Consider the following 16,430-nt stretch of genomic DNA (forward strand, 5'->3'; position numbering starts at 1 on the left):
AATTCAAGGTAAATTGATATGTCCGTGCGGAATTACGAAAATAATTAATCATTAATCATTAATAATTTTGCAAATTATTCTCATCTTTACTGTTGGTATGACGTTTATGTAAAGACGAGTAATCTACTTGAGTTTGTGTCTTCAGCCAGAACAGCCAACGTTAATGATAGCTAATTATACGGTCACTGGTAATTAAACGTGCTACTGTGCTAATATTATCTCTTAAAAAATTAATAAGTTTCAAGAGGAATTGTGAAATATTAAGAGCAGAGTAAGTTTACTTTAGTGACATGCAGACCACTTGAAAAGTGATGGGGGTGGAAGGGAAGAAACAAAAAATTCGTGCCAGGAAAGGTGACTGAAAAAAAAAATGGTGCAAAGGAGAAGTGGAGAACAAAAATTCCTGCAAAGTGAATAGCACTCTCGGGCTTACAAACTGTACTTGTTCAATACAGTCGATGGACAACTTTTATTGGTGCCAAAGTGTGAAATTCTTTACCGGATGATTTACGTTCGATGACAATTGATGAATGCTGTATATAAGAGAGCTAAATTTGTAGTGTACAGTTTTCTATGATTCACTGTAATAATTTTAAGATTTAGGACTGTTTATTGTTTATTTATTGATATAGTTAGAATGTTAGTCATTAATTGATCAAGTATGTTTTTTTTTGTGATATTTTTGATATTTTTCCCGGCATATTAGCATGACTGTATTGCTAGGAGCCTAATCAGCCTCATCAACCCGAGTTGAAATAAAGTTACTTACTTTACTTACAACAACTTCAAAAACTTTTAGTTTCGTACTCACGCTATTTGGGAAACTGCGACTTTTTCCATAAAATTGTAAATACAATCTTCAGTTATATATATATATCAATTATTTAACAAATAAAAAAGTGTAAGTCGTTTATTACAGTTTGATAAAACACGACGGGCATTTGAGAAGAGGAGGGAAATATAGAAAACACGAGCCGGAGGCGAGTGTTTTCAACATTTCTCGAGTGTACTCAAATGTTCGGCGTGTTTTATCACAGTGTAATACACAGCTTAGGCTTCTTCATTTGCTTTATGATATAGAGGTGATGTGGTGAAAAACAATAAAACACGCTTTTTCTATGTTTTATACTCTGATAAAACATGGGTTTTTGAACAATCAGAGCGCGCGCAGGGTCTTACCTTTATTGTAAAGTTATTTGTAACACAGAGCGCGCGCTAGTCCTACCTAATTCCTATTGAGTCATCATGAACGAAATCCCTAAATATACGCACGGCCGTGTGCGTATATAAGATGACGTGTGCAGTTTCAATATTTAGCTGCAAAATTTCCGTCGAGTTTAGTGCAAGTTCCTTTTGTTAAGTTTCGGCAAAGTAAAGATTATTCTGAACAATCCAAACTCTACTTCGAGCCTTTGACTTTTGCCTGGCTAAGATGTGTACTTAAACTTGAGTATTTTGGCTTTGTTTGTCTACATTTCCATTGATTATTTTTGACTTTTCTTGCCTACATTTTCATTATAATTAATTCGAAGAAGCGAATTTTTCATTGACAATTTTAGAAACCAGGATAAGCGTTTCCGTTCAACTGTTGCTAAACTGATCGTGGCGTGTTAGGATCCTGATGACAGTTGTTTTCCTTCACCGTTCATCGTGAGAACTAATTGTAGTCAATCACAAATAAAACATGTTTTAGGCGCCCAAGATCAGTGTTGTCGCCATGCCGATAAAAGAATTGCTTCATGCTTTTAGCTGTACGTATATCGAGTTATGGATACGCTTGGGAGGTTTGGAGAGCACTCAAGAAGCTAGAGTTAATTGCTCTCGCCTGTCGCCTCGAGCAACTCTTACGCTTCTTTCGTACTCTCCAAATTCTAACACGATCCACGCACGCCTAAGCATGAACCAATTCTTAAATTGCACCATACGAAAAGACAGACAGTCACGGATGTTTAATGTTGCTTCACGCTAATATTATATGCCTTAAGGGGTGTCATTTTGTTTCTTTTGTGATGCACATTTATGGTGCCAAGTTTCAAGAACACTACTTCAATATTTCTAGAGATATTGTTTATTGAGTATTTTACCATTTTTAGTTGCAAACATGATATGACGTCATCACTGCACTAATTTGCATAATAGAAATCTCTAAAACGAAAAAAGATATTTGAAAAAGAAAAACGCCATTCTTCTGTATTTTGAAAGGCTTTTCAAATAAGCGAAAATTATTTCTCACACGGAAATTATTTTTTATTTTTAATTTGTCCATAAAGTTCAATACAGTCGATGGACAAACTACATAAACTTTCTTCGTTTCTTACTGTCGCTGTTTTGAAAAAACCTTTTCCCTAAAATTGTAAATATAATCTTCAGTTATATGTCAATTATTTATTTTAAGTCTGCATATCCAAACAATACTTGGTGTTTTTCATTTCTTTTGTTTATTGATAGATTTCCCCAAATGAAAATATCTGGCCACAGGAGCTCAATAACCTTCGCCTTTAGTATCAATTTCGTTTAGTCTAGATCTTGGTTAAAAGATAGAACCAAAACCCCTGCGGTCGCCAGGGATCAATTTTTCAGCGCTGAAAAAAAAAAAGTTAAGAACATTCCGTGGTGAGGAAAACCTAAATATGGAAGAAGTTCAGGCTGGAAGTTTTGTTAATAAATTACTGATCAGTTCGAGTACCCGCGCCGCGAATAGCTTTCAGCTTAAAATGTATGTTGCCACTTGGACTTAGTTTAGTAAATACCTAAAATAAAAGAGGAACCAGTAAAAACAGCTGTTAGCTTTGAATAGAGATAGTGTGGCGTTTTAAGTCTTAACGCTGCAACAATCTGTTCTGAAAATATATGGCTGAAATTTGATGTTTGATCTTATTTTCTCGCTATTTCTACGTTGATACAGTCAATCCGCTTTGCGTTTAAAAAATTCTTTAATGTTCTCCTGAAAGCTCAGATACACTACTTTTTAAAATTTATAAGAATATAGTTTATAAGAGTATCAAGCCCGCATAGGCGCACAGGCACTTTTGGACTTGGAGGGGTGGGGGTGGGGGTGGTGATCTTTTCGCCCGAAAAATCTACGCAATGCCCGAATGAGTGATTGTTGAAGTTGGGATGGAAACGCATTCAAATTGCCTGAAAAACAAAAACGTTCTCAATTCCCACATCTAATGAAACTGCTGTACTGTGTGGCATGAAATTTTCGCGGGAGTTTAATTTCGCGAATTTTGGATTTTTCGAGTTTCGGGGAAATAAATTTCTCGAAATTGGATTTCAAACAGATCTTGTGCACTAAAGGCATCTGCCGCCGAAGTATCGGCCGATGCTCGGTCGATATATCGACAAGGTCTTTCCACAGTATTGCATTGCGCATCCTTACTGCGCATAATCTATGGCGTCATTAGCGCGCGTTCGCCGAGTATAGGTCGATATGTCGGCCGACTGTCGGTCACCATATCGGCCGATATGTTGTATCGACCGATATTCGGTCGACAGATGCCTTAAGTACACATGATCCTTTCAAACTGTACTCCTGGGAACAATTTTCCGCGGATTTCATGCGCGGTACTTCAAAGTGACAAAAACGGAAGCCATGTGGTCGTTTTCGTTACACTGTTTGCGACCAATTTCATTGAAATTCAGCAATGTAAATAAAGGAGTAAATTTTTGCGGAATTTTTTTGGCAATTCTCGCAGAGCGATGAAAAATCCGCGAAATTCGCGACAATTAATTAGATCCCAAGAAAATATCATGCCACACGGTAATTCCAAAAACAATTATATTCAAAGCATGCGTACTCAATCAATCAATCAATCAATCAATCAATCAATCAATCAATCAATCAATCATACTCTAACAACAGGCTCAATTCCAAAAATCACTAAGGGCCTGTTTACAAGCAGGTAGGGTAACCCTAATGATACGGTTACCCTAGCAGGGGGGTTACCCTGGCGCTCCCCCATTTCTTCTTTTCTTCATCGACGCGTTAACAAGGCAGCTAGGGTTACCCTAGCGCCAGGGTAACCCTAGCTGCCTTGTAAACGCTCTGCTAGGGATAACTCGCCTACCCGGGACAACTTTTATTTGTTTCCAGACCCTTTGAAATTTTTTTCCATTCGCTTTCCTCCATTCTGCCCTAAAATAAGTTTCTCCACCATTGATCCGTACGGCCTGGTTTTCTTTGAAATCGTCTTCGTCGAATAATTCTCCTTTTTACATGTCGCATTCGAGCAAGTGCTTTATTGTATTCCATAGCCGCGTTTAACATGGCAACTTGCGGTCGCTTTCTAGAAATGAGAAAGTAACACAGCAAAACTCCATGGCACTGATAAGCGCTAAAACTGGAAGCAACGACAGCAGAATCGAAGTAACTGCCACAACCCTTCTCTTGTCGGCCGTTTTGTTTGCAATGCGTGCGGTTACCATGCATATTAAGTTGTCCCGGGTGGTAGGGTAACCCTACCTGTGAAATTTTGCTTGTAAACCCGGCCCCGGCTATCTTTCACCCGCCTGCTAGGGTAACCCTGGGTTACCCTTCCTACTTGTAAACAGGGCCTAGGAGAAAAAGTTCTAAAAAAGCAAAAAGTATCTAACTAGAAACTTTATTTACGAGTTTGGGAAATCACGCCAACAGCATTATTTCGTAATGTTTTCTCTCAAGTATCGTTGCCCGAATCATGAGCGTTTTGCCCGAAAAATTACATACTTTCCGCAGCTGGGGGGCTGCAGCGCCCCCCTCCCCCCCCCCCCCCCCAGCTCGTAAGCCTATGCATCAAGGCTAAAATTTGCGAAATTTCAAGAATGTTTTAAGAGTTAACCCGAGGTTGGGATCTGGAAAATAATTATTATTTGTTTTGTGTGTTGGAAAGTTATAAATACAACACAATATTCACAAGAATATTTTCATCCTAATAACGGTAGAAAAATAAGAATATCCAGCCTGGGGTCGAAAAACAATATTCTAATATTAATGAGAGTGTATGAATCTTTTCTTCGATCTCATGGCTATCTCTGTCATTTTTACTGACGTCTTTTCTTCCTTTATGTTTATATTTTAGGTTTGTGCAGGAAATATAAATGAAACAATGACTTCTTGTTAAAAAGAAAAGAGAAGAAAAAGACAATTTTGCCGTCGTTTGTTTTTTCCTGTCACGTTCACCTATTTTCTTCACTCCGCTTTTGCTGCTTCTTCATTCTTTTGCGCTAAACGTCGGTATGCAAAGAATATGATAGTTTCACTTAGCAAGAAACAGAAGAATTGCTACCCGCAGTCTGCGGTGTAAGGTGACTCCGCCCTTTTTGCGTCAGTTCATAACACGTACGGTTGCCAAAGAAACTACTAACAAAACATTTTAACGGTTATACCTTTGAAAATGTATGTTGGAAATGTATGTTGCATTTTAAACGTCAAGTTCGTAAAATGCATGTTTTTAAAATGTTTAGTAGCAACATGGTTTTGCAGCAGGTGCATGGGTTGTTGCGCAACCCGCTCCCTTTGAGAGGGAAGCAATTCCATGGAGGACGAGCGAGAGCAGCTGGTGCGCGAGCGACCTTGTTGTTTTTTGAAGGAACGCGGCAAATATACAAGACGAAATGTTGTGGCACAGCGGCGATACTGAAAATGTGTTTTTCGGGAGCTATGAGGCAATTTAGAAAAAAAATACTTCTCGCGCAGTTTAAATGTGTTCCGAGACTGACATTAGCTTTAATTTGTATCGCTTGCCTAATAAAACGAGTGGCAATTCTTGAAGAGATCTCCTCGCATTAACAGTGCACCATATTCTGATTTTACTTTGTGTCCCACACGAGATTAAAGAAGATCATACTCGCATTCTCATGTTAGGGTGTCTTTCATAAAGCGTAACAAAGTGTTTGCTGTGAAGATTGATGGTCCTCGTACTGCTTACGCACTTGTTAATTTTTAATTTTAATTGTTAATTTGTAACTCCTCCTTGTGCTTTTCGTTCTAATATAAAGCATATCAAGTGTTATCGAGGTCAGTTTATAAAAGTATGTTGTTTGTTCGTCATGATCATTGTGGCGTCAAGTGACGTCATAAGACTCCCCAGTTGATGAAGAACTTTATAGCGAATGATCAGGGAATGTAAAATAAAAGTGGATAAAGCAGAGAGCGCTGTCATAATTGAGGAAATTTGGCTTGACACCACCAGCCGTTAAAACACGGTTGCCATGGCAACCTCATTTATGGGAACATCAAATAACGTCAAGAAAAAGCGGCGCACCTTTATTTCTGTAAGGGTTAAATAAACAGCTACTAAAATTTTTAGTATAACGTACAGAATAAAGCACCTTTTCAAAAACTTTAAAAAAATATAGGAGAGCAGCATCTACGCACCTACACAAGAGGACATAACCCTAACAATTTAATTGACATGTTTGGACCACGACACCACGACAAATTTTGATCTATGTAGACTCCTGAGGATTTGGTGTGAAACACTATTAATTTTGTGACCATCCATCTGTATAGTAAGTAAATGGCCAACGAACGGTACTACCAGGTTTCTGATGTGAGCCTTCTAGCTATTTGAAACATTAATTCGGTTTTGTTTGCCTGACCCCAGAGAACACCATGCGCAACAGATAGCTCAACACTTAGTAGACATTTCTGTTGGAATTCACTCAGATAAGAGTCAAACTACTTTAGGACCCTTTGATCAATGCAATAGCTATTCATTGTATTCAGTCGTAAGAGAATCTTATGTTAGAATGCTATCTATATGTGCTCAGTAATTGGTTTATCTAGAGCCGGATTAACATTTGACTACATTAAGGTCGTTATCATTAAGCTTGATACATTGACAAGTCAAGCAGGTGTTTATTTGGTTGATATTCCATAGCACCTCAGTTTTCCCAGGGTGTGATACCCAAGCTCGTTAGGAGGGCTGATATCTCCAAATCTCAGCTGCATGACGGGAAGGTGGGATTTGTTTGTCCACAAACCGCTGTCTTCGCGCCACACACTGTCAGTCTTGTCACAGTTGCATTCATATGCAGAATTTGCACAAGTGCCAGTTACCCCACATGCGCACTTGTATAAAGGAATGGAGTTCGCTCCTCCCCAATAAGTCATCTTGTCTCCATCACGTGACACCCACCAGCCAAACATGTTACCGTTCAGCAGTAGCTTCGTGCCATGACATTCGTACTTGATAAACTGCTCACAGTGGGCGGATATGGCCGTTAGTTTTCCCAGCTGAAGGAGATTTATTCCATTGTAGTGAATCTCACGTTTGTAGCAGCCTCGAGGCTCACATCCCTGCACCAGCGTTCTGTCTTCGCTGTCGTGACTGATGACTGTCACGCCAACGTTGTTCTTGTCTGTCATGTCACAGACAACGGTGAAAGCTACCACGCCTCCTTCTCCATCAGGATCGATGACGTAAGATCCACTTGGAGTGTTGGGATCGCACAACTTAATCTCGCTAAAGCTTTTATTTTCTGTAAAGAAATGTTGAAATGTCCAAGTTAGCTTTGGTGTTCACCGGCTGGCTCAGAAGTTCCGCTTACTGTGTCGACTTTGGGCAAAATTATTTTTTGTTAATACGTTTTTAACCGTTTTGCGCCATTTTCCACATTAGGTTTCTGCAACCTGCCCCTACCTCCTTGTATACCGTTCTACTCTACTAAGTTCCCTGTCTTTTAAGACTTCTTTCTAACAAGCGCCATTATCACCATAAGATTATGTAAAGAGAAAACAAATAATTTGAGGTTACTACATCCTTTGAGCTGTAACCCCAAAGCTCCCTCCGCCCGAAAGTTTCTCTTTTCATTGGTAGGCTCTCTTACATCTATTTCTAAGCTTCCATACTAGTTTATCATACAATCACCACCCCCCCCCCCCCATTTAACACACACACCCAATAACGGTCTTAAAACTGCAAGTAGCCTTCCTAGGGCCCTATAAACTCACTCTTTTACTGTTGCTTGTGAGGTATGAAGGGATCTGGGGACGAGTCGTGGCTATTGATCCCACACTTTTTTCGGAATGATCTGGCCGCGGTTACAGAAAAACGAAAAAAAAACGAAAAAAAAAAAAACTGATCTGAGGTGGTGATGAATTTGATGCTATATGTTCGATGAAAGCTCAAGGAATTCGGTACCGCACGATTTCCAGCAATTCTTGTCTGGGAAAATTCTTCCTAAAAGTCGCAGGATGTTTTTTTTTTTTTTTTTGCGTTTGTTTGTAGTTATCTCCCTGCAATTCATGTTCGCTTCTACAACGAAGAATGCGAAGGGAGCAAAATCGTCATCACGTGATTACCTGACAACGGCGCGGGAAACGGCCTAAAAATATCAATTTCAAGGGGCCTCTGTGATCTACAAGAATTCGATTGAAAATCAAAAACAAAAAATAAACCAAAGTGGACATTGTAATCACCAATGAAAATGTGCTATTCTTTTGATTGACAGGTGCCAATCAAGAAGCCCCTAATCCTGATACAGGACAGGCAATTGAAGAAGGATGCCATCGATATTTTTAAACTCATTCTTGGTTACATGGGCGACCGAGCTATCAAAGGCAAGTGTCCTGAAAAGCTGGCTTTGGAACTTACTACCAAGGGCTGGAACACGCCAGTTCTGAGAGACGAGATTTATCTACAGCTGTGCAAACAGACCACGGATAATTTTCGACCGTAAGTAATGTATTTAAAGTACGAGAAAAGGGATGTGTCGCTTCTCTTTCGCCATAAGGTTGGATAATATAAATTTAAGGTGACAATGTTAGTGAGCGAGCTCAGGGATTACATGAAATCTCTTCTGTACATTTCATGCGGCAGGGTTCGTACAGGTCATGGAAAACCTGGAAAGTCATGGAATTTGTTATTTCAATTTCCGGGCCTGGAAAGTCATGGAATTTAGGTGAAGGTCATGGAAAGTCATGGAAAAGCAATATGCTTGGCAAAAAGATATTTTAAAAATTGAAAAAAATAACAGGCGAGTCAGAAACAGGCTTTAATTTCAGTAGAAATATACACGAGCAGACATTTTCTGCATTATAATACTGGAAAATATGTTAAACAAATGATTGTTTTGATACTGTTGTGAGAACAACTGCTTAACTTTGGTCACTGAAAACTCAGAAAGGTCATGGTAAAGGTCATGGAAAGTCGTGGAGTTTTAAAAGTTTCAAAGAGTAAGAACCCTGTACGGGCAAACTCTTTTCAGTAGTTTGTGGAGGGGTGGTAGCCTCACGGTTAGTGCGCTCGACTCCGGACCTAGCGGTCCGGGTTCGAGTCCTAGCCGGGGGCATTGTGTTGTGTACTAGAACAAGACACTTTACTCTCACAGTGCCTCTCTCTTCCCAGGTGTATAAATGGGTACCGGCGAATTTAATGCTGGGGGTAACCCTACGATGGACTAGCATCCCTTATAAATACTCCTAGTTGCTTCATGCTACGGCCCTGACCTGATGGGCCACTTGGCTCGTATGCAGACTTAATCTTACCTTAGACTGATTTCAGTGAACAGAAACGTTTGACTTGAAACATTTGATCACTTTCAGAGAGAGTTTACGATGTGGTTGGGAGCTCATGGCTATCTGCCTCGCTCTGTTTCCTCCCTCGACTAAGTTCTACTCGTACTTGGATGGTTATATCAACAAACACTTCCAAGATGCTGATTGGAAGGAGGTAAGTCACCTTCTCACAGAAATTGTTGCCTTATTAACTCTACGGACAGCCAGTGCTGTTTGCCTGTAGTATTTTTTATACTGTTCTCTGCTTGAACTTTCAAGCCTAAAGATGCCGTCGACAAGCTAAATTCGGTTAACCTGCGGCGCTTTCCATTTGACCAAAACTTCTGAACTGATTTGAATTTCCCGAAATTTCCTGTGGCGAATGGAACAGCATTTTCCTTGAATTTCCGGAAAAGAGGGCAACCTCGCGAGGAATACCCAAAATTTCGAAAATTTGCGTTCCGCAACAGGTCCATTTAAAACTATGATTATTATATTAAGAGTATTTTTAGTGAAAAAAAAATGTTGAAATATCTAATAAATGAGAGTTTCTGGATGTGGAATGGGCATTTAAGTATTTTATTTACTTTAAATTGTGATTAATTCTAGATTCCCGTGACTCAATATGCCCGACATTGTTCTGTGAGACTCAAGAGAATCTCTAGAACTGGTGCTAAGAGAGGTCTGAGAAAACCCAGTATTGAGGAAATTCAACAGGCTAAAGTAAGTAGCTTGGCAGATATGAAGAAGCGAAGATATTTTCTGGGTTTTTGATCTGTTCCAAACAAGGATGAAAATGTTCTTAGTCACATTACTCAGGTCTGCTTTCCCTTGACCTTACGCACGTTGTGATTGGTCAATTTAAGTATTCTAGAGCAAGGTTCGTTTCCCAAGAGCTTGGATTGAGATGTTTTCCTTTCTCCTGGTCGAGAAATATCAAACAACCAATTAAACTCAATTTCTTGGTCCCTTAAAGAGCTCAGTCACGACATTTTAAATTCTTTTCGCCACTTACGAAATTATCTTTTAATAATGGGAAACCTGAAAACGGTAGTTTACTTAAATAGAAAAACACCAAAGAGATGATAATAAGCCATAAAGGAACAAAGATGGTTAAGGATGGACGAGATTAACACAGATTATAAACGACGAACTTGAAAAATATAGGGTAAGCTTTTCAAGATATGCAAGCAGTGACGTAGCTCCTTTAATGTAAGATTGCGAGTCTCCTCGTTTTCCCCGACTACTGATGCCCTGCGCGCTTCGTGTTTACAGCTGAACACTTCCGCATCTACAGTATGAGCTATCAATTCGATCGATAAGAGGTAAGAATTTAATAACCCTGCGCGTTTCTACCCCAGTCGTCTGTTTTTCACCCGTCCATGTTTGGTGCTACTCTGGATGACATCATGGAGGCACAAGCCAAGCGATTCCCTTCACTTAAGCTGCCGTGGATTTTACCCACTCTTGCCGAGTCCGTGCTGGAACACCAAGGCGCCTCAACAGAAGGTATCTTCAGGTAAGAAAATAAAAACACAGCCAGATCATGGTCGGTATTTTATGAAACCTGCAGCAAAAGACTGTGATCCTTGAAAGAGAGCTTATCAATCCTTCAAAGTTGTTGTCACGCAAGGAGCGTTGCGTGACTTCCCCAAGGAACGTTGCGTGACTTACCTCAAGGAACGTGGGGCGTTCACAAGTAAACGCCATTCCACTGCATTCCAAATTTGCTTCGTGAGTATTTTTCTTCCAATGTTTTTTCCATCATCCTTCTCTGTACATTTCTTGGCCTTGCTTCAATAGTTTTCTTGTTGATGTCCAAATGAACGTAACGGGTAATACGGCATTTATTAGCCTGCAGAGCAGGCGAGATTTTTTCGAGCGAGCGCTCACATCGTAAAAAGTTTAGCCGCCATCTTGAATTTTTCATGCAGTGGAAGACTGGGGAGAGAAAGAAAGTTTTACCAAGGGGGTGAATGATAGGCAAGAGGAAGGATAAGGGAGGGGTGGAGCGAAGAAAATCTCGCCTGCCCGAGGTCATTGTTCTTTTAGGAAACTCCGTTCGCCCACGAACGGAGTATCTGATTGGTGCGGCTTGACCCTGCCTGTCAATTGTCTGTCAGTCAGTTTCGTTTCGTTCGTGCGGGTAAGAAACATGGCAAACTCTGTCGAAAGTGATGTTGTTGGTTTCGATTCCGCTCTCGAGGAATCTCTCAAGCGTTTATGTGAACTTGGAATGTCTCGCGAATTACGAACGGAGCAAAAAGACGCAATTTCCACACTAGTATCCGGAAAAGATCTGTTGGCAGTGCTACCCACTGGCTTTGGGAAAAGCTTAATATTTACGTAAAATGGGGTTGACTAGCCTACACGACTTCTACGGTTCGTGACATTTGCACATTTGCCGTTCTCTGTTCGGTCACTCGACCTTTCTTATCGCCTCACTCGTGTTCATGAAGGGCACTTCATGTTGTGTAATAAGGAGGAATTTTAAGCGGAGTTGAGCCGTTAGATCGTGCTATGTCAAATTTTTATAAGTCAAAGGTCTGCATGGTTTGCGCTGTTATCTGCATGTCGACTCGTTGAGTTTGACACCTCTGTAATTTGCCATGTGTTTATGCATTGTTTAGGCTCATTTCTATTGCAAGATATGCTTTTAAGTCTCCATGAATTTGCTTTTGAGGGACAAAATATGAAATTTACCGTGAACATGTTGCTTACTTGCATTCTATATTGTGACACCGGGCCCGGCTGTGACAAGAGCTGTTTACAAGCGCAGTAGGTAGATCCTTATCACGGACATCATATTTGTTCTCGTACGATTTCCTTCGGAGACTCTGTAGCTTTACTTTGAGAAAGCTATACGTTTGTCTAGAGACATTCTTATGTTTCTTGCAGCTATCTGATCGAGCTTATGTTTCTCTTGCTCGATGTATAGGTTTATTCCTCCTTTGGTTGTTCTGGTACCACATGATTCAAGTGTAGCTGTTTACGCGCAAGTCCCGTTAACTGTTTGCGTGTTTTATATGCCATTGTTCGGCTTAGTTCAGGCAAGACCATGGTTTCGATCCTCCATGTGGATCTCATCAGTTGCCGGTATTTCTAAAATACTCTGTACGTCTGAAGTCGCTAGCGCAACACGTACCTCTGTGAGAATGCAAGACATCCTGCGGCTTGGCACAAACTTCTCGTGGTGTGTACCCTTATGAGACTTCCTGTGTCGAGAAAACCTCATTTTGATTGGTTACCCGCTCATTTCCGGAAATGCAGTGAAGCGCAACTAATCAGGAGGTGTTTCGCATTTTAACGGGCTTTTCGGGCAGGCGTCTTCTCATTTTTCCCCTCCCCCATCCCCACCGTCTAACATGGCGGTCTAACATGGCGGTCTAAAAAGGCGGTCGCAAGGTTGTAACGCTAACTCGCCCCAATAAGACGCCTGCACTGCAGGCTAGGCATTTATCATCACCGTACGCAAGTCCATACTATCCTTCCTTCAGTGATCGTTCCTGACAACGTACTTCCTAGCTAGCGGTGAAAGGCACTGAATTGGAAGCCAGATCGTACTGATCAGTCGTTTAATAACTGGGTTAATCTCGCAGTGGATCTCGAATTTGCGTTAATTTTTGTCCATTAAGCAGATGCGCTTCGTGTATTTAGTTTTGAATAAACCAACACAAGAATTCATTTTCCTTTATTCACTTTTTTCTGTTTATTCCAGGGTCCCCGGGGATATCGACGAAGTGAACTCTCAAAAGGTCAAATTGGACAGATGGGAAGTTCCCACGGGTATCACGGACCCCCATGTACCAGCATCACTACTCAAGCTTTGGTTCAGGGAACTTCACGAACCTCTCATACCGGAACAATACTAATATCCTTTTGAAAGAAAAAAAAAAAAGACTCCGGGAGATTATAGATGGCTAGATCAAGAAGGAGGCGTTCTTCGGGCCCACAGTATAATTCTTAATTATCATTCAACTACTCCCCCATGGAAGATCAAGAGAACACACAAAATATAGGGACAGTTTACGGCCCGTATTATTTTCAAACTCTGGAGTAAAGTCCATTTATATGTCTTAGGATACTATTGCTGCGCAACGGCAGAAATGTATTCTTTTAATTTAGTGCCTGTACAAAGCCTTTTTTCCTTGACTCTTTCCTACCGAAAAATGTGTCAACAACTGTGACGATCCTACAGTTGCCGTGGCACTTGCGATGGCTCTTCCTGAAGTCAACAGATTTGTACTTTCGTATCTTATTAGGTTTTTACAGGTATGGATATCGCTTGTGTGAACTTCACGCGCTCAGCTCACGTCTGAGACTAGACACGAAAAATTCTGTGCTGTTGACGTCACCCTGCAGGGTTCCGAGCAGTGTCTGTGATTGGCTGTTTTTCGGTTTTGAATTTTCGCACGCTTTTATCGATCAGTCAGAGGGCACTGTAGAGCTACGTCATCAGTATGGGATTTTTCGGAGGTTCTCGGGCGTGTCTTCAGCGCGGAAAGATTTTCGCGCGCCCAGACAGAACTCTGTTTCATGTGATTATGTGGACGTTAAGGGCAAGATAGCGCCATCTTACATAATTTTAGTTCAGTTTTTTTTGTAACGTTTATCGTTCAACGTTTATCGTTTTTGTTGTTTGCAGATATTTTCCCTTCCCGACATGTGCGCTGTGACAAAAATGGATGTGAATAACTTGTCGATGGTGTGGGCGCCCAATTGCCTTCGCTGTCCCTCAGATGATCCTAAGGAAATCTTTGAGAACACGCGGAGAGAAATGACTTTTATGAGAACTCTGTTACGAAGCCTGGATACATCGTTTATGGAAGGCGTTCGCTGACAAACAAACGTGTTAGCGACCACTTCAACAACAACAGTAACGACAAGAACGAACCGTAATTCTGAAAAGAACGATTTCAATTCAGTGAGAGAGGAGTAACCTCTATTTTCAGCCTGGTTAAGCGAAGTTACTTCCTTCTGCCGGATCGAATGCAAGCAAGTACGGAACATTATTGACACCAACTTTGCATTCCTTTCGGTGCGTCGAGACGGTTTTATCGTGACGTTTGTGAGGTTCCTGTTGTTGTTCGGGAAAGGGGTGGGGCAATAGCAGAAAAGCCTGCGATAAAAGGTGAACGAAACATTGTACATATGAATAAAGCTCCAGATGTTGTAGAAATTGTGGTGGCTGGTTGATAAGGGAGTTTACAGGGTGTCTTTGCTCAGTATGCGCGAACTGATTTAGCCTGCGATTAGACGTTCTTTTTTCCGGCGGCGAACGGGAAAGGAGTGTGTTTTCTTTTCTCCTTCCCCCTCCTTCCCTTCGCAGGTTACGACTGATTTCGAAATTCTGACAAAAGTCTAAGCTTAGTTGATCGACTTAGTTGACCAACTTAGTAGGCAATTGCAAAAAAAAAAAATCATTTCGGTTCTCCGCTAAAAATAATAAAAACTGTTTGCACAAAAAAAAACACTGCCAAGCCAAATGTTATAGTTCTCTTTGCATTTGTACTGGTCAACTATTGCGGGCCAGGCCAATAACTCAAACTCTTCATGTCAACCGAGCTTTAAGCCATCTATACTGACAGTAGTAATGGACGCTCATATGTGCGGTAACCAATCAGGAGCCGAGAGAGACAATAGGCTATTGTTTGGAGAACAATGGACGCTATTGTTTTCCACATCCAAGATGGCCGCCACAAATTTCAGCCAATCAGGAGCCGAATTAAGAACAATGGATGCTATTGTTTTCCAAATCCAAGATGGCCGCCACAAATTTCAGCCAATCAGGAGCCTAATTAAGAATTCAAGATGGCGGCGTCCACGAAAGTCAGCCATGTTGGAAAACAGCCCACCAGCCTCGACGGAGGACTGGGATCGGTCTCACCGATTTCCATGGCGACACAAATCACGCCAGGGTCACGCAAAAAATGTCATGCAACTTCAAAATCGATACTTACAGCGTCCTGTGGTCCTAAACGACAGAGGTCCATCCAACAAGCGGCCATGATGGAGACTGAGAGACTTGTGTCCGAGGCACTTATATACCTTTCTATTCGTTCCAAAGCATCCTGGGACGGTGACCTCATCGGGAACCAATCCTAGACTTGACCCACTCCTTCACAGTCGAAGGGGTAAAAATAGGGGTAAGGGGGTACTCCCCGTTCCAAAGCATCCTGGGCTGGTGACCGCATCGGGAACCAATCTTAGACTTGCCCCACTCCCTTCGCGGTCGAAGGGGTAAAAATTGGGGTGAGGGGGTACTCCCCGTTCCAAAGCATCGTGGGACGGTGACCTCATCGGGAACCAATCCTAGATTTGTCCCACTCCCTTCTCGGCCAAAGGGGTAAAATAGGGATAAGGGGGTACTCCCTCTTAGTCTGCTATTTAAAACCTTCACACGTTTTGAAAAGGACCAAAACAAAGTTTGTTGACTCACGAAAAAAAGTTTTGCACAAGAGATGTTTGCAACAGGAGTTACAATACTCAGATAAGTGCGGACATTGCAAAACCTCAAATCCTCGGGGAATGAAGATGAGGCACAACTTTCACCTTGGGAGGAGGTGGTACGAGAGAGGATTACCAACGCAACCAATGCCATCAATAGGTATCGGCGAGGGGGACGGCCTTATCATATTCACAATCGTAATATTGTTTCGTGGAGGACCTTGCCGTACCATGCGAATCTTTCCATCTGGTTTGAATTTTATACAAGACTCACCATCTTCGTGCAGCAAAGGGGAAACGCTACCCTGTACATCCATGCCTACGTCAACTTGCCGTGGATGACCATTACTCAATCAATAAGACAGACGGTGTATGAAATGTTCAGTAGAAACATCCCAACGGAAGTAATGCTCTGCGTACGCGAAGTAAAGTTTAGGTTATTGTTCCTGTCGTGGCTGCACTACGACGCTGAGGATGAAGTGATTATCAACAGATTAACTCT

General features: G+C 41.3%; 3 protein-coding genes across 3 annotated transcripts; 2 read left to right on the forward strand and 1 right to left on the reverse strand.

Moving 5' to 3' along the window:
- Nucleotides 1–6,784: 6,784 nt before the first annotated feature.
- LOC149098062 (contactin-associated protein like 5-1-like) lies at nt 6,785–7,476 on the reverse strand. Its single transcript, XM_089277607.1, has one exon. It carries the CDS (start codon nt 7,349–7,351, stop codon nt 6,842–6,844), a length of 510 nt encoding a protein of 169 aa, XP_089133733.1. The 5' UTR covers nt 7,352–7,476; the 3' UTR covers nt 6,785–6,841.
- Nucleotides 7,477–8,434: 958 nt separating this feature from the next.
- LOC149098063 (rho GTPase-activating protein 39-like) lies at nt 8,435–11,167 on the forward strand. The gene is made up of 4 exons (XM_089277608.1): nt 8,435–8,660; nt 9,530–9,656; nt 10,091–10,204; nt 10,843–11,167. Exons 1-4 carry the CDS (start codon nt 8,524–8,526, stop codon nt 11,002–11,004), a joined length of 540 nt encoding a protein of 179 aa, XP_089133734.1. The 5' UTR covers nt 8,435–8,523; the 3' UTR covers nt 11,005–11,167.
- A 1,837-nt stretch (nt 11,168–13,004) lies between these two features.
- On the forward strand, nt 13,005–14,660 carry LOC149098064 (rho GTPase-activating protein 39-like). Its single transcript, XM_089277606.1, has 3 exons — nt 13,005–13,352; nt 13,645–13,753; nt 14,127–14,660. Exons 1-3 carry the CDS (start codon nt 13,120–13,122, stop codon nt 14,319–14,321), a joined length of 537 nt encoding a protein of 178 aa, XP_089133732.1. The 5' UTR covers nt 13,005–13,119; the 3' UTR covers nt 14,322–14,660.
- The last annotated feature ends 1,770 nt before the right edge of the window (nt 14,661–16,430 follow it).

The sequence above is a fragment of the Orbicella faveolata genome, unplaced genomic scaffold (genome assembly GCF_042242905.1).
Source record: "Orbicella faveolata isolate gen_17 unplaced genomic scaffold, um_ofav_v1 contig_46, whole genome shotgun sequence".
NCBI classification, from domain to species: Eukaryota; Metazoa; Cnidaria; class Anthozoa; order Scleractinia; family Merulinidae; genus Orbicella; species Orbicella faveolata.

What these genes read in the sequence shown, in the direction of transcription:
- LOC149098062 (XM_089277607.1), bottom strand. Translation starts at nt 7,351, where the DNA reads ATGACAGACAAGAACAACGTTGGCGTGACAGTCATCAGTCACGACAGC.
- LOC149098063 (XM_089277608.1), top strand. Translation starts at nt 8,524, where the DNA reads ATGGGCGACCGAGCTATCAAAGGCAAGTGTCCTGAAAAGCTGGCTTTG. An exon ending in ACCACGGATAATTTTCGACC is followed by an intron (nt 8,661 to 9,529) that starts GTAAGTAATGTA and finishes GATCACTTTCAG; the next exon opens with AGAGAGTTTACGATGTGGTT. An exon ending in AGGAAATTCAACAGGCTAAA is followed by an intron (nt 10,205 to 10,842) that starts GTAAGTAGCTTG and finishes TTTCTACCCCAG; the next exon opens with TCGTCTGTTTTTCACCCGTC.
- LOC149098064 (XM_089277606.1), top strand. Translation starts at nt 13,120, where the DNA reads ATGCGCTTCGTGTATTTAGTTTTGAATAAACCAACACAAGAATTCATT. An exon ending in CTCATACCGGAACAATACTA is followed by an intron (nt 13,353 to 13,644) that starts ATATCCTTTTGA and finishes ACTCTTTCCTAC; the next exon opens with CGAAAAATGTGTCAACAACT. An exon ending in ATCTTATTAGGTTTTTACAG is followed by an intron (nt 13,754 to 14,126) that starts GTATGGATATCG and finishes TGTTGTTTGCAG; the next exon opens with ATATTTTCCCTTCCCGACAT.